We start from the raw sequence: 24,318 nt of genomic DNA, 5'->3' as shown, positions 1-24,318 counted from the left end.
AACCTAAAAGATGTGTTCTGCATTTAATAAATTTAGTACACTGTGGCTAGAAAGAGTAATTTCTACTTGTATCTTATACAGTAAGTGTGGGAAAAAAGTTAAAGTGCCTTATCCTTCAAAAATCATTTATTTGTTTGCATCAATCCTAACCAACAGTAATTTGAATACACTAAAGCAGTCATTCAGCCACATACAGTACAATGCATTTCCTGTAAACCATTTGGCTGAGCCAATAAAGAAAATCACATTACAATACAGTACATACAAATTCTTCACATTAACTAAATGTTTGGCCAAAATCAAAGTGCCTTTGGTATACGGTGTACTTCACATTCAGAATCTAGTGGCGGTTTCCAGCTACATGTACCAAGTAATTTTTCCACCTTGTCAATCCACCTTATCAAAAACAAAACACCCATAATCAAAGGCACATGTTCTCAAATGTTTAAAGGCTACGCAAAAGCATACGACTGAGAGAAAGCGCTTGGAGCGCTATAGTCTCATTGATACCGTTTTCCCAAAACCATTGATTGTGTCCTTGCTGACTAAGATGTCATCTAACTACACGATGTGGAGTGGCATGTGTTGTGTTTGGGAATCCAATGGGTGGAAGAGATTAGAGTGCTGAACAGGGCTGATAACGGCAAAAATATTGGGTTTAGCTGGTCTGTTGTGCAGCCATTCCTCTGCTGGACCGATATAGTCCCCCTCGTCCTGAAACCCAAATACATCAGAAAATCAATGCGGTGTTCAAAACTAACTTGTGTCATTCAATCATTTAATTGGCAATTACAATTTGGACTCAGCAATCACCACAACACATATATGGGGTGTTTCACATATTGTGCTATATTTAAAATTGCATTTAGTTTCTGCATCACTAGTGACAAACAGAATTGCAAAATGCTTTCAAGCAATGCTCCCCTTGTCTCCCATTGTTTTTAGCCGATCCAGATATACTGCTCAAGTGAACAGATTCCATGCAATTCTGGAAGGTGCCTTTAATGATGCAGAAATTACAAAAAGTTTAGAAATGCACAAATGCAACATGTAAATGTAAAAAGTTAGATACATGGGAAAGACATCCAGAGATCACTAGAACTTCAACTATTCTTACCACTGTCTCAGGACAGTTTGGCTGTGAGGCTACCTGTAACAATCTTGCTACTCTAATCTAGATGAAATAATAGAATAAAAGTGAAATATATGAAATAAAAGCACAGTGAATGTAATACACTTTAGTACAAATGGGTTTAAACCATCTTTATATTGAGAGGAAACAGACTTCAAGATGAAAATCCCATCAGCTTGTTTCAGAAAACATCAAATGGCTCTTGATCTTTGGGACATATAAGACCATTTAACTTAAGGTAGAGGGAAAAAAAAGTGATCAAATCAGTTGTTGCTGGATTCGTAGCAATGCCGGAGGTCATCGTTTCCCAGATTGAAGGCAAATTTATGGCTCAGTTACAGTGCCCTCCACTAACATTGGCACCCTTGTTAAATGTGAGCAAAGAAGGCCGTGAAAAAAAATGTCTATTGTTTATCCTTTTAAAATTTAATTCAGAATATTCACAAAATCTAACCTTTAATTGAAGTAAAATAGCTGAAAGGTGGGAAAAAAATCTAAAATATTATTTTCCAAAGCATGTTTGCCGCAATTACTGGCACCCCTAGTATTAATATAAGGTAACACAGGATTTTTTTTTTTTTTGAGCTTTACAAAATGGGAGGTGGCTATAAGAAAATAGCTATAGCATTGAAAATGCCAATTTCCACCATCAGGCAAGAAGTTCTGATCAACTGGATATGTTAAGAATCGGTCTGGAAGACGACGTGTCTATATTGTGTCCACGCACGATGAGGAGGATGGTTAGAGTGGCTGGAGAATTGCAGAAATTAGTTGGGTCTTGGGTCAGAAAACCTCAAAAACTACAAACAAACATCACAAGTTGTTTGGGAGGGTTTAAAAAAAAAAAGCCTCTGCTCTCATCCAACACCAAACTTAAGCATCTTCAGTTTACCAAACACTACTTGAACTTCAAATGGGACCAGGTTCAATGGTCAGATGAGAAAACAAAAATAATACCAACCAACATACTTAATCAAAGCCTGACTGCCTCTGCCAAAAAGCTTAAAATGGGACGTGGTTGGATCTTTCAGCAGGACAATGATCCAAAACATACATCAAAATCAACACAAAAATGGTTCACGGACCACAAAATCAAGGTTCTGCAATGGCCATCCCAGTCCTCTGACCTGTACCCTATAGAAAATGATAGGTTACCTACTTCATAATCCCAGTTCTCTAAAACATTGAGTGGAGAGGTCCATCTATGGTAAGGGCATACGCACCTGACCTCTGCAGAAACATCCAATTGCACCAAGTCTGGCTTGAGAGACAGGAGTACGTGTCCAATGCCACTGTAAGGCACCACCCTTATCTGAGGGCAAAAAAGGACCTGTATGCACTACTTTCCTCAGTGAGCACATTCGCTTCTTGTGAAGCAAGCTTCGGGAATCTATCCACTCAGTTTTAGAGAACTGAGATTACAGAATAGATAACCTATCGCACTTATGTTCGAGATCCACCTATTGGAAGATATGGACAACTCCCTGACTGCCCTATACACTCACAGGAAGATGCTTTCAGTCAAAACAATTGTCTCCTAATTAAAGGCAGTGTCTGACACATCCTTTAAAATATTAGCAGGATCTATAACCCAAACATAAAGCAGGGATTGGGTCTAATAGAAACCTTCTCCATGCCTTGGGAAATTCTTGTACAAGAAGAATGAAAAGATAGGGCATGCAGATCACAACATGTCTGGCTGATGCCAATGCGAGGAGTATAGCTGTTTTGTAAGACAACAACTTTAGAGAAATATTCTCCAAATGCTCGAAAGTCTGCTGCGACAAAGTTTCCAGCACCATGGAGAGGTCCCACTCAGCAACAAGCTTTCTAGTAACTGGCACAAAATAGCAAGCACCCTTCATTTATCTACGAATGAGAGTATGCTTCCCTACTGCTGCATCATTGAAGCCAAATTGACAAACAGAAATGGCTGCCAGGTAAACCTTTATGGTCAAATATGATTTCCCTTTGTCTAAGAGGTTTTGTATAAAGCATAGTTTATCAGTGACTGAACACTGATGACACCAATGATGTGTATTACACCATTTTTCAAAAACCTGCCACTTACAATCATACAAAAACATCATGGATGAGGCCCTAGCATTTTATATGGTGGAGACCACTTCGGTGGGAAGCCCAAATATGTTCAGGTTGGGCCTCTCACGGGCTAGGCCCATAGCGCCACCCTGTCTGGGTGAGGGTGGTATATTTCTCCATTCTGAGACAAGAGGTCTGTGTGTAACCGGAGCTGGCATGGCTAGCCATAAAGGAGAGGCATCATTTCCGAAAACCACGGTGCTTTGGGTAATTTGGGTGCTATGAGAATTAGTGTCAAGATCTGCTCTCTCACCCTGGCTAGAGTGGGAAAAACCAAGTTGAGTAGGGGAAAGGCATAGAGCAGGACATTGGGCCATGGATGTTCCAGTGCGTTTACACTGAGTGGAGCTTCCTTGTCCTTTAGCGAGAAGAATGTAGGACAATGGCCATTTTCGCGCAAGGCGAAGATATCCATGGAATCCCGACCAAATCTCTCCCATAACATGAGCAGCAGCATACTAGAACATGATGCCCCTGAAGGTGGTAGCTCTAGATAATCTGAAGGTGGGAGCTCTAGATCATTTATGCGAGCGGAGCATAATTTGGTTGGCCACGTCACATTCACTGTTCTGCCCTTCTGGGCAGCACCCCACTTGGACAGGGAAGCATCTGTAGATATGACTTTTCGTAACATAACCACACCTAGCAGCAGCCGGTGTGCATAAATCTCTGTGCTCGTCCAGTGGCACAATGCTGATGTGCAAGCGCGGGTCACTGTAACATTGCAATGGAGATCGCCAGGGGGCTGAGATGAAGTCAAAATCCATTTCATGAAAGCACTCTTCCTAAAAAGCCCCAAGGGCAAAACCTGGATGGCAGATGTCATAAGGCCCTGTAGTCTCAGACAAATGTGATACATCCTGCTCGCTCCCTCTTTGAACTGTGAGAGCAATGGAATTCAGCTCCATTCCCAGAAAAGTGACATTCTGGGACGAAGTTAAATTGCTCTTGCTCAGCTTTACTCTGAAACCAAGAGATGCGAGACCACTAATTGTGGTCTCGCATATAATAACTTATAATAACTTTCTCATGCCAGGATTTTCAGCCCCACTAGGCATAACAGTGCTTATCCGGTTTCCACACACAGATAAAATATGCAGGGCTCAGAGCGAGACCGAACGGAAGAACCGTGAATTTGTAACAAATGACGTGATAAGCAAAATTAAGAAATGTGGCATGGGCAAACACTTGGAGAGGTCCAACCTGAGCACATTGGGGCTTACCCCCAAGGTGGGCACCACCATACAAAACAATAGGACCTCGTCCACAAGGTCTTTGTATGATTGTAAGTGGCAGGTGTTTTTAAAAATGGTGTAAAACACATCACTTGGTGTCATATCAGTGTTCAGTCACTGATTCTCCTTCACCCATGCTGCAGAAGGTAATTGTGACCATTAATGACCTTGTCCCACATAATGCCCATCAGGCCATCCAAGCCTACGGATGCTCTATGGCATTATCCATCATGGGTTAATGCACACTGTGGCTAAGTCTCTCTGGTCTGCCCGATAGCGAGAAGAGGTGCATTGTGGGAGCCCCAGGGAAACCAGGACAGACTATTTTTGGTCCGGCCATTTCCCTCATTGGGGCTTCCCCCCGAGGTGGTCACCACCATACAAAATACTAGGACCTCTTCCACAAGGTCTTTGTATGATTGTAAGTGGCAGTTGTTTGAAAAATTTTGTAATACACATCATTTGGTGTTATCTTGGCAAAGGGAGGTTGCACAAAGCATTGAATAAAAGGGTGCCAATAATTGTGCCACACATTATTGAAAAAAATCTCTTTTCGTGTTTTCGATTGTTTGATATCCATTATAGGACAGATTTATGTGAATATTTTGAATGAAAGAGCATTTATAAAGAGCACAATAAAAAAAAATGTCACAGCCTTCTTGGCTCATATTTACCAACGGTGCCAATATTAGTGAAGGGCACTGTAAGCCTTGCTGAAAAGCAGTATGTAGTACATGATGCAAGAGGCAAAGCAAAGAGAAGAAGCAGAAAACTGACCAAAAGCCAGTTGTCTCCCCCTTAGAAGACTAAAGGAAGCAAAGTCAAACCCCAGCCCTTTAGCAAAGGATACAAGGACAGGTGAGAGGATTTTCAAAGCACGGAGAGCAAAAAGAAAGCAGCGGCAGACAAGCAGGTAATGCAACACATCTTTATTGAAACATTCTCTCAAGGAGTGACATGAGCATACAAAAGGGCAGGACAGCAGAACAACTCTTCAAATGAAATGGGGTGAAAAAAAATTATTAATGCCTTCAGTACCCAATATACAGGCAAGAACCAAGTATGGGGGAATGGGTTAGGCCAACAAAATATCAAAACATTCCTATGAATTAGAAATACAGTGGCAGTTAACTTTTTGCATTTTATTTTATAACAAAAATAAATTAATGAAAATCTTTCAAGTTTACAGGAATATCTATGTTTTAAACAGGACCCGGCTGAAAAATCACAACACTGACAGTTTCAGCTCTGCACAAGTCTGTGTAAAACACATCAGTATATTAAAACTATCAAAGCGGGCTTACTTTAATGAATAAGCCAAAAAACAAAACCACTGACAGGAGTAAAAATATGGGCTGTGGAAAGCATTCTCAATAAATGAATGTTCAAAGTGGCCATAAAGAAACAAGTCTTCCAAAGCTTTTAGGATCGCATCACTTGAGCATTACCTCGAGTGCAACCTCGAGATCCCTGGGTGGCTCCTCGCTTGAAGCTTTGCTGATATCCATCCTGTGAAGAAGAGGCATGACAGATTACATACTCAGTACATCTACAATTACGGTCACGTTTTGTTTCATATCTGACTTTTCACATGTTTACCAACTACTACATTTTTCAACATTTTATTTACTGTAATTACCCGTTGGTAGGTGCTGTTGGAGTAATCTCGTGGAGTGCTGAACTGCGTCTGCCCGTATCCGGTGTTGGGAGTGTTGGGGAATGGAGCACGATACCCATCATATCCACCTAAGAATGCAAGAAAACATGTTTCAACATAATGCATTTCAGACTGACATATTTTGCCAAAGTTATAGAGAGAAGAGCATATCTGACCTCTGAATCCATTGGATGGTCCACGGTAGCCGTTCATGGCCCCTCTGGGATTTCTGGGTCCAGCACGTGGCATTGCTCTGTTGCTATAAAAGGACTGACCTGGCCGCCCAAAACCAGTGCCCTGCCCTGAGGGCTGCTGAGGTGCAGACTGGTGCCCCCCTGCAGATGGAATACCTTGGTCTTGAGAATGGAAAGGGCCAACCACTAAGAAGAAAAAAAAAATTATAATTTACAGTAGTATGCAATCTTTAAACCACACTAAAGGCCAAAGTATTCTTCTGTAGTCCACATCCCACTACGTCTTACACAACCTGTCAATACCAGTCCATGAGCACCTCAGTTTTCTAGACCTGTGGACTGTTTGTGTCATCTGCACACTAGAGATGGACATCATAAGGAATTTAGCAATTTAGAATTTAGTTTTGATTCTTCCTAACACTTCAAGTAACGATTACAGTAAAAATGATTTCAATACTTAGAGGAAGACTTACAGTATCTGGAAACTAGAAGTACAATTCTTATTGTTTTTACTGCCCTCAGCTGTCTTTTGGCAAATAATGAGATTATTTCAGAAGCCATTTTTTGGGGAATTGGACTATACCGGAAGCACCATATGTTTTGTGCTGTAGATTAAAAAGAGCCGGCTCGTAAGAGTCATTTGTTCTGAAATTAAAAATATACTGGTAGCACTGTGGGTTTTACGCTATAGACCCAGTAAAGGGCAGTGCTGCTGCTGAAACACTGTCAAGAATATTTTAGTACGGTGTAATAAAAATGTGTATGGTTAAATACACATCAGAGGAAAATGGCACTGGAACCATAAGTCATAAATATTATACTGTTAAGGTATTTTTTAAAGAATGGAATTGTTTCTTTCGGAACCCAACCCTACTGCACACACATAAGGCGCTGACCGTACTGAAGAATATCACATAAAAAAAGATCTGCATAAATTCTGCTCCATCTGTCTCTACTTGAATGGGGAAAGTCAGGAATCTCCAAAACAAGTGGGCAAGATTACGATCAAAGAACATTTTTAAAATCAGACAACAATGGTATCATAAATTGTGCTGCTTTGACTCAGATCACAAAAAAAAAGGCTTGTTAAGCGAATGTGCATGCATGTTCTTGAGTTTACTGACAGACGATGTCTGTATCTGAAAGTTAATTCGCTCTTTTACCTGTAAGGTGGGACTTCCTTTTCTACATAAGATGGACTTTCCAATTTCTCCTATTCATTTTAATACCAGTAGTCTGTCTCTGTTAAACTGCCTCAAAGTATACTCTAGCCTTCAGAACAACAATACGGGTGTAATATGATGCAATTTTAGCAGCAAATTCTAGAAATGGTCACCTCTTACCTGACTGCATGGATTCCTGAGGAATTTCCTGCTGCTCAGCTGGAAGGGTGCCTTGCGTGCTGAAACCCTGGCCGTAACTACTCTGGTACTGACTGGAAAGCTTTTGAGAGTCCATCTCATTGGTTGGAGGAACTGGAGCATTCATATTGAACACCTAATGGAGGGGAGGAAAAATTTAAGAATATTAACTTGCATTTCTAATCAAAATAGACTCTTTAAAAGGTCTGACCACTGAACAGAAGGTCATGGGACTTCAAAGTCATGTGTGTGACTGTAAGCCCACAAATGGTAGACAATGGGCTTGCAGAACACAACAGACAAGTTCAAAGGGTAATGTTTGTAGAAAAGAGCTTAATTATCCTTTTCAACAAAACAAGCCTGATACACATAATGAAAAACAATACGAAAGCAAAATGGGCAGACAAACTGTGAAGAAATAGAAGTCTAGAGAGTGATGTAGACAGGTTGAGGCCTACCGCTTGCATGGACTGGAATGGAGCTGCGTTAACATTGATGCCGCTGTGAAGGGGTTTGGAGACAGGCTGAAACACCTGGGACTGAGAGGAAGGGGTTGGGGGCTGCTCGGACGACAGGGACATGGAGACCTAGGGTGTGTACATTCTATATCACTCACATATCTAAGCCAAAGTGTACACACAGCATCTACAAAACAACTGCGGCACACGCTTTTACCTGGAGAGGGTCAATGGTGTCTGTCTGCGGTCGGGGCTCAGAGGCATGAGGGGGCTGGTACAAAGGGGGTGTGGAGGAATACGTCTCTTTAGGAGGGGAGGCCATAGGGACCTTGGAAGGGAAATTAAGTGTTTCAGGAACACTTTAGATAATTCCAGACAGCAAATGTGTATAAAAGCATGTTGTGCAGCTAATGGGTTGTTATCAAAATTTACATGAACATGTAAGGGAAAATAAAACTTTTTAAAGATTTTGTATCTGGTCACAACTTCTTTTTTAATCTGCTTTAACTTTTTGCAGTTCACTTAACCCAAGTATTCCTGCAGTGTATAATTACATTTTTAAAAAGTACATACGTCCCATGCAGTCTCAATTAATATGCGGTCCTAAAAAATATATATACACAATTAACAAATGACTTAGAAAAATGCTGTTTTAAAGAGTTCTTTAAAGGTGTACGGAGTCATTTTTTCCCCCATTAAAAAGTTTCACTCCTATAGAAATTAATTGTAATTTTGAAACATATGCATAAAATCATGACCACTCACATGAGACTCTAGCCATATCAGTAATCTTATAAAATCTCTTTTATTCTACATGAGGCAGAATCACGTGACTATCTGAATACTACTCGCTTAATAACTCTTGGATTAAATTAATCATGGCTGATTGCGAACAGAGAATTTCTACGATGGCACCTGTCACTGAAAACTATTGATTTTGAATGATTCTGCATCCACACCTCTAGGTTTCACTGTCAAGGTGACAAACAAAATGTTACTGAGTGCACCTTTAACATATAGTATAATGGGGATTTTCCACTGCACGGTACAACTCAACTCTCACTTTTTGGAGGTTTTCCACTGTGGATAGTACCTGGTACTTTTTTTAGTACCACCTCGGTCGAGGTTCCAAGCGAGCCGAGCCGATACTATGTGACATCAAAACCCTGCAAATCACTGATTGGTCAGAGAGAATCGTCACTACCAGCGTCACTGGATTTTCGACACAGGACATCAACCCTCTAGTTTTAAAGTTAGCTACAGCGATAGCAGTATCATTTGTTCACATGACTTTCGAATTGTTAAAAGAAATGGCTATGTGCAAAACCACGCCCTGGTCAATAAACGAGGTTCAGACGTTCCTCTCGTTAGCGACGAATGAAACAAAAAAGTCTTTCAGGAAGTGTTTCAGCTGTTGGCCGCATGGCTGAGACACGGCTACCACCAGACCTACCAACAGTGTAGCGAAAAGTAAAAACAAAATTTAAAAAGTGACTACAGAACCATCAAGGAAATGTGGAAGTAGTTCGACCAAATGGACGCTACGGATGGTACGTTAACTCTATACTCTGCTTGAAAGCTTCACTTTATTTAGTTTACCAGCTACTGGAAAGCTTGCTTCTAAAACAACCAGGCCAATTTAACGGTTATACTTGTGTAAAATCACCATGCAACGACTGCTTTATGCAGCACAATGAGCTAACAGCCAACGGTCGTGTTATTGTTTATCGTTTTGTGTCGATGATCAGCCTATAATCCCACCCACGTTGAGGCGGCATTAAACAGCAGTGGAAAAGCAAACTCAGAAAAGTAAAGCAAGTAGAGTCCAGTCAAACCGTAACATGCAGTGGAAAAGTGCCATAAGATGTCACACTACAGGATACTACTATGAAATATCAACTTAATGCAACTTACTTGCATGGGTTCTGGCTGCACAGGAAGTGTGTTGTGTTGGGGGAGTCTGGATACCGTGTGAGCTACAGATTAGCAATGAAAACAAGTAGAATGAATCAAGCAATACATAAATTCTGCAGTAAAATAACTGCCACTCAACAACACCTGCATTAAAGCCAGAATAGAAATACCAACCTGGTGGACAGACCATCTGCAAAGGTTTCATAGGTTGTGCTGACACAATGGCAGGATCTAAAGGTGGTCCCTCAAAATCCAGCATGGAATCCTGCATTACATGACACCAATGCATTTAGAATAAAAAAAAAGTGCAGCACTTGAAAATAAAGAATTAAGGGGAATGAGGAATTGTGCTCCTTACCTGCATGAAGTTGAAGGTTCCCTGCATTTGAGCCATGAGATCTTGGACTGCCTGCTTCCTGACCACAGGGTCTGTTGCAGGTGGAGCCAGGACTGTGTTCAGCGTGTGTGGTTCTGAGCTGACAAGAACCGGGCTCATGGCTGCAGGAGGCTGCTGCTGCTGCTGCTGGAGAGAGCTCACTGTCTGAATAGAAAGCATGAGGAGTTTGAAAATATAGACAGACACCTGGTATTAACATCCCCTCAGGTGATCTGATTACAAGTGAACAGCACTAAATAAACATTAATTGCCTGCAACGCAACTTTAAGATACACAGTGTTCTGATTAATAAAACCACCTTTAATGATGCATATGGCCACATTACAATTTGAAAGATTAATGCATACTGATGCTTCCCGACAATATTAGCCACGGAATACTTATTCAAATACTACGTAATCCAGGGTTCCAACACTTTGACCAAAGAATTTCTGTTGATTACTGGATAAGGATTTTTCAAAATGTTTTAGATAGCTGGGGTTGACTTCTATTTATTTGTTAAATACAAATCCATGGAGGTTACAGATTTAAATGATTGGATATTGCCGTTTGTGAGTGGTTGTTTAGAGCAGAGTAAAATTAGAAGAAAACTAGGAGATTTTACAAATACATTTTCCAAGCCTGGAAATCAGAATGACTATGTATTCAATCAATAATTTTTCCTTGACCATAAAATAATTGACCTTGGTAATTTTGTTAACAAGTTTTAAAAAACAAAAACAACAACATTTGGCTAAAACCTGCTAATTAAACAGTTTCTACTTTGACAGAAGAGCTGCATCATCATACCTGAGAGCTTGTGTTCCACTCTCCTCCTTGTTCTTGGTCACTGTTGCTGTAGGTGGATTCTGGAATGAACTGTCGGTTTACAAACTAATAGAAAATAAGAGGTTTGTTAATTAACCATATGGAAAATAAGATACAATATCATGATTTACAGCAAGTGTGCACATAAAAAAGGGTGGTATATCAATTCACACCTCCGTTGCTTCAACCTCATTAGTTTCCGTGTATTCTTGAGTGGACCCCTCTGTGAAAACACAAACAGCATTATCTTGAGCTATCATCTGGAAGTTTTTTTGTTTGTTTCAAATATAGGGCCCGTTTCACATATGATCCATTTGCAGTATGTATGCGGTACGTATGCGTTGCGTACACGGTGCGGAAGCAGCATGCACGGTTTGTGCTTTCACATAAGACGTGTTTGCGGTGTGCAGCTGATCAGTGGCTTCTGTATACCACAAATACAACAATGGGTATGTAGTTCACCATTTAAACATGGTACTTCTCTTAAGTGAAAAGGTAGCATCACCTACATTTTAAATTAAAACTTACCATCCACACAAACAGCTGAGGAATGCCTTTTCTTTTGCATTTAAATCTTTATACAAGAAATCCTGTAGAGAGAACTTTGTTTTTCCATCTCCATGAGGAGACGAGTGTCATCCGCTGAGATGCGATTGCCTCTGTTGTTTTGTATTTTTTTTCAAGTCAAACAACTTGCGATAGTTTGACTATGATTGGTGTTAAAACTATTCTAATTAAATTATTATTGAGCACAGTTCACATATGCCAGTGTAGGTTGTGAGTAAAACCAGCTTTATATGAGATTTTGTTTTGGCAAATGCTACACTGTGCTCTAACATTGTCTACAATATAAAAATGCATCCAAATGCTACTGTGCTTCTGACTCATTTTCCACTTCCCAGCTGTTTTCAAAGCTGTCCTTCTCTCTCCTCAGCTGGTAAGTGCATGACTGTCAGGCCGTGTCTCATTTGGAAGGTTGCGTCCTCCGGAGGTCGCATTTGTCGGCTGCATATATCAGAGTAGGGCTGGGTGTTGAGTTCGATACATTTTTGGCACTGACCGAATTGCCTCTAAACAATGGAGTATTGAAAAATGTCTTGTCGTTCGGTACCAAATTTCTAAACCTAAGGGGTTAATCTCGTCAACGTCAGTGATAAGCATGTAGCATACTAGATGTGCCCAAATCTAAAAGTGCCGGTGATTGGCTGTGTTTAAGCATCAAGGAAAAACACTAGTTTACGCCGGTTATGCCAAGAGAAGCGGCTCACATGTGAGGCTGTAGTGTGTGTGCCTATCAACTCCCATAGATGTAAAAGATGTGGAAAAGTTCAAAAGTGTGGCTACATTTCACCAGGCTCGATGCCAACAGAGCACGATGCAATATTTGCGACAAGATAATTGCTGCCAAGACCGGCAACACAACAAATATTTATATGATGACAACATAAAGTGGGCCACAAAAAAACGGTTCAAGGGCCGGATGTGGCTTGTGTGTGCGCAACACAGCAATATGAGATGATCGTCAATGTTTATCATATTGCAGTTCTGAATGCACTGACAAAACATTCCCTTCCCAGAATAAATATATATATATATATATATATATATAATTGCAGTAAGCACGATTCACGTTACAGAGAAAATCAACAGTCAGCGATCTATTTGAATCCTCATAGTTAACGGGCAATGAAGGCTTGTGCTTCAAGTAACATTTATATATGATTTAAAACTGCAACAGGTCTATGGTTATTTAAAAAAATTATGCATCAGACAAACACATGATGTTTATTTTTCTTGGTCAAAATTGAGAGAAATGGATCAATCTGACTGTTATTTTGTGCAAAAAAAAAATTTAATCCACGATGAGAATGGTCACATTTTTGTATCTCGATATACACAATATATCATTATACCCCAAGTTCTAAGGTTTGATGGGTTTTGTTTATACCGGGCTCAGTAGGGCGGTCCTCGCTCTCCGATGACTCTGCAGCAGCCGTCTGCGTCTCCTCTTCACACAGTCCATTCTGATGTGTTTGAGCACGATCAAAGTACCCACTTAGCAGCATCTTGTCCAAGGTTTCCTTAAGGGCTTTGTCTGTTAGAAAACAGAATATATGTTTCTATCAACTGCACTTTTTCCTCAATAGCAAAAAGAATTTGAGAGTGGAATTCGATAATGCTGCGCAAAGTCAAAATGTAGTAACAACATATTATTGACATGTTATGACCAAAATCAGGTCTCTAAAGTTGGAGCCACACTAGTTCGTTTATCCAGTGATCATCAGGTGTGAGCTTCATTCACATAATTGCCGGCCAGGTAGAATGAGAATTGCGCATTAGTGTCTGCCAGAAGGAGGTAGTTAATCACTTGACCATCTGGACTCACTGCTGAGTTAATAATCAAAGCAATGAGCTTCTTTGAGCATTTTTATTGCACTCAGCTACATATCACAAATGCTGAATCCATAGTGATTCTGTAACCAAGCATTTTTCTCCTACAATAAAATGACATGAAATTACACAACAGTGTTTTTATTGAACATAATTTCTTTACTCATTGAAAGCTGCATATGGACGTACAGTGCATCCGGAAAGTATTCACAGCGCATCACTTTTTCCACATTTTGTTATGTTACAGCCTTATTCCAAAATTTATTAAATTCATTATTTTCCTACAAATTCTACAAACAATACCCCATAATGACAACATGAAAGAAGTTTGTTTTAAATCTTTGTAAATTTATATAAAAAATATATTTTTTTTAAAAAAAATCACATGTACATAAGTATTCACAGCCTTTGCCATGACACTCAAAATTGAGCTCAGGTGCATCCCATTTCCACGGATCATCCTTGAGGTGTTTCTACAACTTGATTGGAGTCCACCTGTGATAAATTTAGTTGATTAGACATGATTTGGAAAGGCACACACCTGTCTATATAAAGTCCCACAGTTAACAGTGCATGTCAGAGCACAAACCGAGCCATGAAGTCCAAGGAATTGTCTGTAGACCTCCGAGAGAGTATTGTATCGAGGCGCAGATCTGGGGAAGGGTACAGAAAAATGTCTGCAGCATTGAAGGTCCCAATGAGCACAGTGGCTCCATCATCCTTAATTGGAAGTTTGGAACCAACAGGACTCTTCCTAGAGCTGGCCGCCCTGCCAAACTGAGCGATCGGGTGAGAATGGCCTTAGTCAGGGAGCTGACCAAGAACCTGATGGTCACTCTGACAGAGCTCCAGTGTTTCTCTGTCGAGAGAAGAGAACCTTCCAGAAGAACAACAATCTCTACAGCACTCCACCAATCAGGCCTGTATGGTAGAGTGGCCAGATGGAAGCCACTCCTCAGTAAATGGTACATGACAGCCCACCTGGAGTTTACCAAAAGGCACCTGAAGGACTCTGACCATGAGAAACAAAATGATCTGGTCTGATGAAACAAATATTGAACTCTTTGGCCTGAATGGCAAGCGTCATGTCTGGATGAAATCAGGCACCGCTCTGGACCTCAGACTGGGTTGAAGGTTCATCTTCCAACAGGACAACGACCCTAAGCACACAGCCAAGACAACAAAGGAGTGGCTATGGGAAAACTCTGTGAATGTCCTTGAGTGGCCCAGCCAGAGCCCAGACTTGAACCTGATTGAACATCTCTGGAAAGATCTGAAAATGGCTGTGCACCGATGCTCCCCATCCAACCTGATGGAGCTTGAGAGGTCCTGCAAAGAAGAATGGGAGAAACTGCCCAAAAATCGATGTGACATGCTTGTAGCATCATACACAAAAATACTTGAGGCTGTAATTGGTGCCAAAGGTGCTTCAACAAAGTATTGAGCAAAGGCTGTGAATACTTATGTACATGTGATTTTTTTTTTTTTTTTTTTTTTTTTAATTTCAAACAAACTTCTTTCACTTTGTCATTATGGGGTATTGTTTGTAGAATTTTGAGGAAAATAATGAATTTAATCCATTTTGGAATAAAAAGTGAAGCGCTGTGAATACTTTCCGGATGCACTGTAAATGTTCTAAGGCAAGCCTCGAGGGAATACATACGCAATAACTACTGATATACAGCACTGTGAAAAAGTATTTGCCCATCACGATTTCCTCTGTTTGTGTGTATATCTCATACTAAATTGTTTAAAAAAAATTAACAAAATCTAACAAAACAATGGCAACCTGAGTAAACACAAAATACTGTTTTTAAATGATAATGTTATTTATTGCAGTAAAAAAGTTATCCAATACCAACTGGGCCTGCATGAAAAAGTATTTGCCCACTTAGTTACTAAATCCCCAAATCTATGAAACTGCATTCATAATGTGATTCAGCTGGACTAGACAAACCCAGGCCTGATTACTGCCAGTCCTGCTCAATCAAATCAACACCTAAATAAAACTTTTTCAGCAGCACCAAGTTGGCTAACAGGTCTCACACAGTAGCACACTATGCCAAGGATGAAAGAAATTTCAGAAATGATGGGGAAAAAGGTGACTGAAATACATCAGTCTGGGAAGGGTTACAAAGCTATTTCAAAGGCTCTAGGACGCCAAAGAACCACAGTGAGGGTCATTATCTCCATATGGAGAAAATCTGGCATAGTAGTGAACCTTCCCAGAAGTGGCTGGCCTTCCAAATTCCTCCATGAGTACTAGCGCAGGAGCGTCAGCAGTAAAGATGGAGCATTGTCCAGGAATACAGATTCCTTAGTGTTGATCTCCAATAATCCAGCAGTGAAAACAGGTTTATGGAGAGGAAAAGCACATCTTATAAAAAACTGCTGGTGGTACTCATTAGGGTGTGTCTGTCTTTTTGTGCTGGGTCATTATCAAAATGATATTTGGACTTTTCAGATCCCACGGTGGTATAGGGCAAACATGAGCTTGGGTTAAGTTGTCCAAATTGATATCCAGGTTTTCTAGATAATGTTTCATCCTCATTCCAAAAGGTCAGATATATCCGGGTCTGGCTTCATACAAGAAAGAATGTTCAGGGTGAAAAACTGTCTGGTAAACTGGATTGCTTTGGTTTGCCTTCAGTTTTACTGTATATTGAATTGCCAAATTCAAACGTCTGTTCTGGAGTGAAGTTTCTCTGGCTTCTGTGAAAAGACTCTGAATAGGAGAGGTTCTGAATGCTCCTAAAGCCAGTCGTAGTCCTTGGTGATGTAAGGTATCCAGAACTTGAATGAACGACTTTCTTGCTGAGCCATATACAAAGCATGCATAGTCTAGCCGGGATCTGACTAGCACTCTGTAAAGTCGTTAAAGCACAGTGAAGTCAGCTCCCCATTTTGATTTGCCAGCAATTTTATAATATTCAATGTCTTGAAACCCTTTTTCCTCAGGTTTCTCATGTATGAAATAAAGGTGAGTTTCAAAAATAGAAGAAATCAGGAAAAGGCGAATACAAATACTTTTTCACAGCACTGTATATATAGAACTGGATCGCTGACACAACGGTAAACTGCCAGCAGGAGATGAAGCCACCAGAAGTGTTCGATCGGCCATCTTGGTAAGGCCAAACTGTTATAGAGCATCAATGACTGAGATGCGACAAAGCCCCCGTTTCACAGTCTCTGACCTCCGGATACAACAGTTGCATTTCATCCTCTAGTGACAATCATGTTTAATTTGCTCATTCTGGATAATATTCGTTAAGAGAAAGAAAAAATATGCGGATCGCAATGTCAGAGCATTCACCTGACCCAGTGTTCAGCCCATCAATGCAGCACAACAATCACCAAATGTAGGAAACGCTGTAATATCTGGTTGTTTATGGTGACAACACGTCCTTACCCCCGAACAGGACTTTACAAAAGTCAGACAGGGATTTCTAAATCACTTTAAATGCCTGGGATTTGCTTCTTTTCATATTTAAGTGCTCTCTATAGTCATAAATCGTTTGCCATTTAAACTAAGTGTATTAGTTTAATTTTAACTACCTTTGCTTTGCGTGCCTGCAGTGCATAATAGAGGGAGAGAGAGAGTGTGTGCTCTTTTTAAGTAACCGTGAGAACAAGGCACTTTTTGATGAAAACATAAAACAGGTAACTCTGAACAAACACTTCAATGATTCCAATAAATAAGTCTGAAAATGTCTATTTGTATCTTACCTCAGTTTCAATGAACTTGTTCACATTCAGCTGATCTGTTTACAGATTAAGTTTGTTAGATGTGGATATTGTTTGATATAGATCTATATAACTCGCTCAGGCTCAAAGAAACAGGAAAAATTGCCAACTTTAAATAAATATTTAAATGTGTAGGATGTTATAGGGATTTACATGCAGATTTCAGATATAAAATCGGTTATTGAATGACTAATGTTTACTCGCTAAAATGAGATGATTTCCTGTAAAGTCAATAGGGACATTGGAATGTTGTGGCATAGCAATATGCTGGCGCAGTGGCTTCACTTTTTTGACATCATGAGCAATCCAGTTCTACATTACATATCAGTGGCAATAACACACTTTCACAAGGTAAACTTATTTTATGAATCGCATCCTATATCACATTTCAATACTAATTGTGCTCATGCGGTACTCTTGTTACTTTGGCAAGCTCCACATGACAGGGAACAGCAGAGAGCTGAGTTGTGGTGAGTTTGTATGTCTGTCATCCCTCCACCATTCTTCACCGGCAAGTGTGTCTCAAAACAGTCTGCAAGTGTGACACGCTCTGCCAAAATAGAGTTGTTTTGAGTCTGCTAGTGTGATGCCAGATTTAGACTAAGATCTGTACTGTGACAGACAGGTTTGGCTCACCTATGCCAGTGTGAAAATGGCAGCAACTACAAAATAATTTTTTAAGTCATTTTTCTCAGCTTTAGGGTTGGCATTGTTACCGCCTAGTTTTACCTTCTTAGGGCAGTATAATGGGGAGAGCGCAAGCCATGTCCATCATTGAAATCTCCAGCAAAGTGTTTTTGTGCCCACCGCTGTCTGCCTGCCCAGCTGCTGACGTGGGCCACTAGTCAGCATGAAACACTGCTGACCCTCATGGGCCCGAGACAGAGCACAGCTTTCAAAAGCTATGGCAAGTGCAACCAGGAGGCCACGTGTGGGACGGTCCTATAGACATTCCGGCTGACTGAAGACTGGAGAGCATACTTTGGTTTGATTACAGATTTTATGTACTTCACTGAAAGTAACTTACATGTGGTTCCAGCCACAGCTTTATCCCTTCCTTCCAACAACTCCCACAAATGCATGGATGCTTCCTCAAACTGCTCAGCCAACCTGGAATAAATGCACTCAATATATTTTTTGTCAACACAAATAAACTAAACATAAGAGTTTGAAACCTGTAGTTTTACATGGAGAGCCGAAGGAAGCTGTCTCCCTATGCCCTCACCTTACGCTAAAATCCCGTTCAGGGCCAATCAGTTTGTAGAACTCGTCCAAGGCAGTGAGTTCTGACTCTGTAAGCAGGGGGGCTTCCCCACTGGACTGAGTCAGGTCACCCCTCACACTTTCCTCCCCGAGCTGGTCCAGAAGGTACTGCACCTCCAGCACCGCCTTCAATCGCTTGCGCTCTGCCTCTTCCCTCTTCAATTGCTCCCGTCGTGCCGCCTTTTTCACAGTTTTCTGGATCTACAAAAAGAACAAACGGCCATAGTTAAAATATGTACTGGTAAAAAAAAAGACTAGTAGAAACTGAAGCAAAAATGCTGAAGTCGAGATGAGACTGAGACTAAAGGATGAACTAAAGACTAAAAGCTGGAGTTCAAATGAGACTGAGGTTGAGATGAGACTAGGGATGCCTCGATACCATTTTTTGGAGACAGAGTACAATACTTCCTTTTCCGTATATGTTCAAAACATGTTTTATTTTTTGTAATGTTGTAGTTTTCAAATACAATACTGTGAGACAGATCATTTGAAGACAGCGTGTTTATTATGTTTCAACAACTGGTACTCAAAAGACATAATTAACCTTGTGTGACCCCGTGTCCACATGTGTGAACTTTGCATTTTGGCTTCACTATATGCAACGTATGATTTAAAATAATTGATTTATGACTGAATACGGTTCACAACACTACATTTTCTTTTAGGGGTTAAACTTCTGGTGCACCACATCATGTGACAACAGCATGACATCTATTTCCATGAGGGGCTTCTACAGGCACAGAGCCAACAAAAGTGCCTCTGGTAAAAATGGTCTTTAATATTTTTCATTTAAACATGTTTGGGGGTAAAGAGTATCATCTATAGTTTCGTTTGATATGGCGCTTTAAAAAATTAATACATTTTTTTCGCGTCAAGGTGCTGATAAACATATGTGGAAAATGGTACCTTATTCCCTCAAAAGATGGAAAATAAAAAAACATAGTAATTTTGAACTAAGCTGTGTGGGTCATTTCGCTTTATTTAAATATAAATATTGTTAAATTTTACATTATCACTGTACAAACAGTTCTACTCATTAACATTAGTAAATGCATTCCTATATGTTTACTCTGCATTCACACTGAGAATCAATGTATTCATCCAAATGCTTATCTTAGCTTTTAGAGGCTTTATATGGAGTCACGATAAAAATAATGTGCATTTCAAATTGTCTTGAGACCAGTGCAGACAGACAGCACACTGGATGTTAAGTCATTCACTAAATAGCGAGCAAGTGAGCATCCTATAACTTTCTATTCAGCCAAGTGCATTCAATAACAACATCAGACCAAAAGTTTAGTTTCAGGCTGCAGATGATGTCTGGATCACTTTATTCAGCTTTATAGAAAATCAGCTGTAAAGCCTCAAAAACATGAATAACCAACACTCCTGGAAACAAACAATTTGATGAAAAAAAATCTGACATAGCTTAGTCCTGCTGTCCACATATGTGTACATCAACTTTTAGCAAAACTATTTGCTCTGCAATTTTTGCGGTTGGTTACAAATCAAAAAGTGAAATGGAAAATGCACACAGCAGTCATGTGGGGGTCTCAGGAGGTTAAAACAGTCAGACCAATCAGTCACAACATTATCAAAAATCACATATTTAAATTTTATACAAATATAAATCACTATACAAACAAAGAGTGATGAACTTTTAACTTCATTGATTTCAGCAATAACACCAGTGAAAAAGAACATACCTCTGCATTTAAAGCCATGAAACTCTTCTGCAGCTCACGAGCAAACTCCAAGTTGTGAGCCACCTCCTGCGCTTTAGACAAAGCCTCCTACAAACATCACACATAAAAGTAAATACATTTAATTCATAAAACAACATCTGATGTAATACTTGATTGAGTAGCGACTGGAGAAACGTACCAGCTGATCCTGGTTGAGCCGTTCTCCTTTATTCTTCCTTGTCTGGTAATCATCCAGCTTGCTCTTAACAGAGAAATTGGGTCATATTAAGAGTAATGAGTGAAAACCTATTTTCAAATGCATATAAAATGTAAACTGTACACCAAACCCATGTGAGCATATCAGTCATATGGTGCAATACCACTGAGTAGTAAATTTCCACTTTTTATAATTGGTTTGAGTTCTTGAAAAACAGTGACACTAATGTAAATGTCTGATTTTCTTTCATTAAACATTTCCACATACTTCACAAATTACAAAGACTCAATGCTGTCAAGACACTTTAAGGCTGTATATCTTTCAATTTAAATTACAATAACAGTATATCTTTAATTTAATTGGTAACATGTATTCCACTACAAAATGTCACATGAAAGGTATTAGAAATGATGATTGTGGCGCAGACTGTGTTTTTCTGTGTCAGTCTAATAATGTAAAACATCGCGTGATTCTTTAAACCAAACCGGTACCACCATCAATGTATTAAAATATAATGCTTAAAAGAACAAATAAATTGCATTAAAAGTGCTCAGTCCCCAAGGGAATAGATCCTGGGCAACACAGTCCTAATAGGATGCTAGTTCCATTTAGTCTGTCAGATTTATTTATAGAGGTTGGTATGAAAAGTTTCAGATGTCATTACTAGTTTCTAACACAGATCTCAATTAGCATGTGTCAACACATACAAGTCTTACGTCATTCCATATCTCAGGCTATGTCTTGTAATGTTACCTTTTTTTTTTCCATGTTGCGAACCTTCTTGTCAATTACACCAAGAACTTGTTTAAGGGCTTCAGATGGCGCAGAGCCCAAATCTGGACTGGAGGAGTGAACAGCATTGTCGCCTGTGGTCACTGATGGCATCTGTAGAGAGAAAGTTTGGCACAGATATGAAACCCAAATACAGAGACAGATATCCACTTGATCGGTTGTAAAGAGATCACACCTTCACCTAAACAGCATAAGAACACAAATACATAGTAAAGATCACTTTATTATTAATTATTATAATATCTTGGTTAAAGTCTACACCTGCATTTTTAATCCAGACACCTAACAAAGGTCTATCAGCTTTCCCTACAGAAGAAACTGAAACCCCCATTTTGCCAGATTAATTCTTTCCATGAATTCTGACCTATCCCGACTCACTGTCACTGATCTTCACTGGGACAGAACGAAAACGTGCTGCACATAACCATGGAGATCATGTTAGGACATTTTGATGTTTTTAAAGTCTAGCAGACTCAAATATTTCCCTTGATCATATGGTCAGTCGTCTTCATCTATATTGGCTGAACGTATTGATTTACACAATAGCGGGACTGAGCTATCAATTGTCTCATAACACATTAAGTAAACATCAAATAACAAAAGAGTTTTACAGCATCAAACTTAAGATCGTCTCTGTTAGCGGATTGTGTGAGTTAGCCGCTAGCTCGAGCTGGACATTTCTTTTGTGGACGCAGGACAGGGGCAATTTTTGTGATAACGACGTCTTACCTTTACTTTTAGTGTAGTGAAAGAGATATTTGTATTTGTATGCTGTCGGATTTTAATGTGCCTAGATATAATTTTCTGTGCCTAAAACAGACGCTCCCCGGCAACTCCACCAGCAGCTCCGCGAGTTTCGTCTTCACAATGCAGAAGCGCTAAAGGACCCTGATTGGTGTCCGTCTTTGTGCCTGTATACAGGTGTAACGCAAAATAGCGATTCATAAAATATTCAGCAAAATACAGTGACAGTGAGGCACTTACAATGGAAGTGAATGGGGCCAAATGTTGGAGGGGTTAAAAGTAGAAATGTGAAGCTTATAATTTTATGAAATCACTTAAATGAATTCGTCTGTTAAAACCTATTTTAGAGCTTCTTGGTTAAAACTGTATTGCTGTGTATTGTTTGAGACGTAAAGTTTTTTAAATCGTCATTTTGTGGTCATTTTTGTAGTAGACTTTACAGCTACATCGTCATGGCAACAAAGTTGTAAAATTGGACAGGCCTATATGAAATTATGTTAACATGTATACTGTTTATGTCTTATGGCTACAGTGATTATTTTAACGTTTACAGATTGGCCCCATTCACTTCCATTGTAAGTACCTCACTGTAACAGTAGATTTTTGCTTTTTTAAAAAAAAAAAAGGAAGTCAAAATTATTATTTATGGTAATCAATATTATGCCACAAATGTTGTCGAACTTGTATTAAATGTTGTTGAAGATGAGTTCACCCAAAAAGGAAAAATCGTTCATCAACCCGAATTACTTTCTTTCTTCAGTGAACACAAAAGGTGATGTTTGTCAGGACGACAGTCTCAGTCACCTTTCACTTTCATTGTATAAAAAAAACTGAAATTAAAACATCTCCTGTGTTCCACTGAAGAAAGAATGTCAAACATTTGTGGAACAATATGTGTGAGTAGATGGTGACAGAATTGTCATATTTTGGTGAACAATTGCTCTAATAACCAGGGACTACAACAGTTCAAAGAACAAAAATTTAGACAGAAAACAAACAGTATTTTTCCAAGATATGAGTGAAAACTTTATTTTTTAATGCTGGTATCTGGATACACCCGGTTAATTTCTTTCCAATAATTGTTTCATGAAGCCTTTGCATCTCACATTTCTTTGCCTAATTGGCTGCATGTAGCCTTCTGTGAATGAAAACCCTTTTAACAAATATAGGCCTAATTACTACGTAAGCATGCACGGTTAATCCAGATATGGAAACGTCTCCAGTTATGCATGTAACCTTGGTTCCCTGAGATGAAGGGAATGAGACAATTGCACCAATAAGCGGGCGCTATGGGGAATTCCTTCTCCGATGACCTAGATGAAGCCCTTGTACAATAACACCAATTCTCTGACTGGCAATGGTGTTTTGGCACTTTTCCACTGCACGTTATGGTTCGGTTCGACTCGACTCTACTCTTTCTGTGTTTGCTTTTCCACTGCTGTTTAGTGCCGCCTCAAAGTGGGTGGGATTATGATGATTGTCATAGTTGCGCCTCCTGTACTGCTGTGACATCATCTTAAACGCGACACAAAACAATAAACAATAACACAACCATTAGCTGTTAGCTACTAGCTTATTGTGCTGCATAAAGCAGTTGTTGCATGTTGATTTTACACAGGTGCAACAGTTAAATTGGCCTGGATGTTTCATAACCAAGTTTTCCAGTAGCTGGTCAACTAAATAAAGTGAAGCTTTCAAGCAGAGTATAGAGTTAACGTACCATCCTCCATCTTGGACTCCAGCCAAAGATGTGTCCAGAGCACTCTCCCTCCCATTGCTCGCCGGTCTAGATAGTGTCCATTTGGTCGAACCACTTCCACTTATGGTTCTGTAGTCACTTTTATTTATTTTTTTACTTTTCCCTTCACTGTTGGTAGGTCTGGTGGTAGCCGTGTCTCAGCTGTGCGGCCAACACTTCCTGAAATACGTTTTCATTTCGTTCGTCGCTAACGAGAGCACCTCGTTTGTTGACCACGGCTGGTTTTGCGCAAAGCCATTTCTTTTTACAATTCGAAAGTCGCGTGTACAAATGATACTGCTATCGCTGTAGCTAACTTTAAAACTAGTGGGTTGATGTCCTGTGTCGAAAATCCAGTGAAGCTGGTAGTGATGATACTCTCTGACCGATCAGTGATCTGCAGGGTTTTGACGTCACATTTAGTATCGGCTCGGTTTTCTTGGCCGAACCTCGACCGAGATGGTACTAAAAAAAGTTCCAGGTACCAGG

The 24,318-nt window shown here is 39.8% G+C and overlaps 1 protein-coding gene across 2 annotated transcripts; it reads right to left on the bottom strand.

Annotated features, from left to right (window-relative positions):
• Positions 1 to 121: 121 nt before the first annotated feature.
• On the bottom strand, positions 122 to 22,225 carry LOC127629575 (caprin-1-like). 2 transcript variants are annotated; one of them, XM_052106712.1, is made up of 19 exons: positions 22,077 to 22,225; positions 21,309 to 21,440; positions 20,538 to 20,600; positions 20,360 to 20,446; positions 18,616 to 18,854; positions 18,418 to 18,500; positions 13,204 to 13,350; positions 11,429 to 11,478; positions 11,238 to 11,321; positions 10,410 to 10,592; positions 10,226 to 10,316; positions 10,052 to 10,113; positions 8,355 to 8,465; positions 8,138 to 8,266; positions 7,662 to 7,815; positions 6,301 to 6,504; positions 6,107 to 6,213; positions 5,916 to 5,976; positions 122 to 714 (listed from the first exon to the last, which is right to left on the bottom strand). In XM_052106712.1, the coding sequence occupies exons 2-19, from the start codon at positions 21,438 to 21,440 to the stop codon at positions 659 to 661; spliced, it is 2,043 nt and encodes a 680-aa protein (XP_051962672.1). In that variant the 5' UTR covers positions 22,077 to 22,225; the 3' UTR covers positions 122 to 658. The 2 variants fall into 2 exon arrangements, with proteins under 2 accessions (XP_051962672.1, XP_051962746.1); XM_052106786.1 differs by lacking the exons at positions 8,138 to 8,266; positions 8,355 to 8,465.
• Between the last annotated feature and the right edge of the window lie 2,093 nt (positions 22,226 to 24,318).

This window comes from Xyrauchen texanus, chromosome 1 (genome assembly GCF_025860055.1).
Source record: "Xyrauchen texanus isolate HMW12.3.18 chromosome 1, RBS_HiC_50CHRs, whole genome shotgun sequence".
Taxonomy (NCBI): Eukaryota; Metazoa; Chordata; class Actinopteri; order Cypriniformes; family Catostomidae; genus Xyrauchen; species Xyrauchen texanus.
This window is presented reverse-complemented; position numbering and strand designations above follow the sequence as displayed.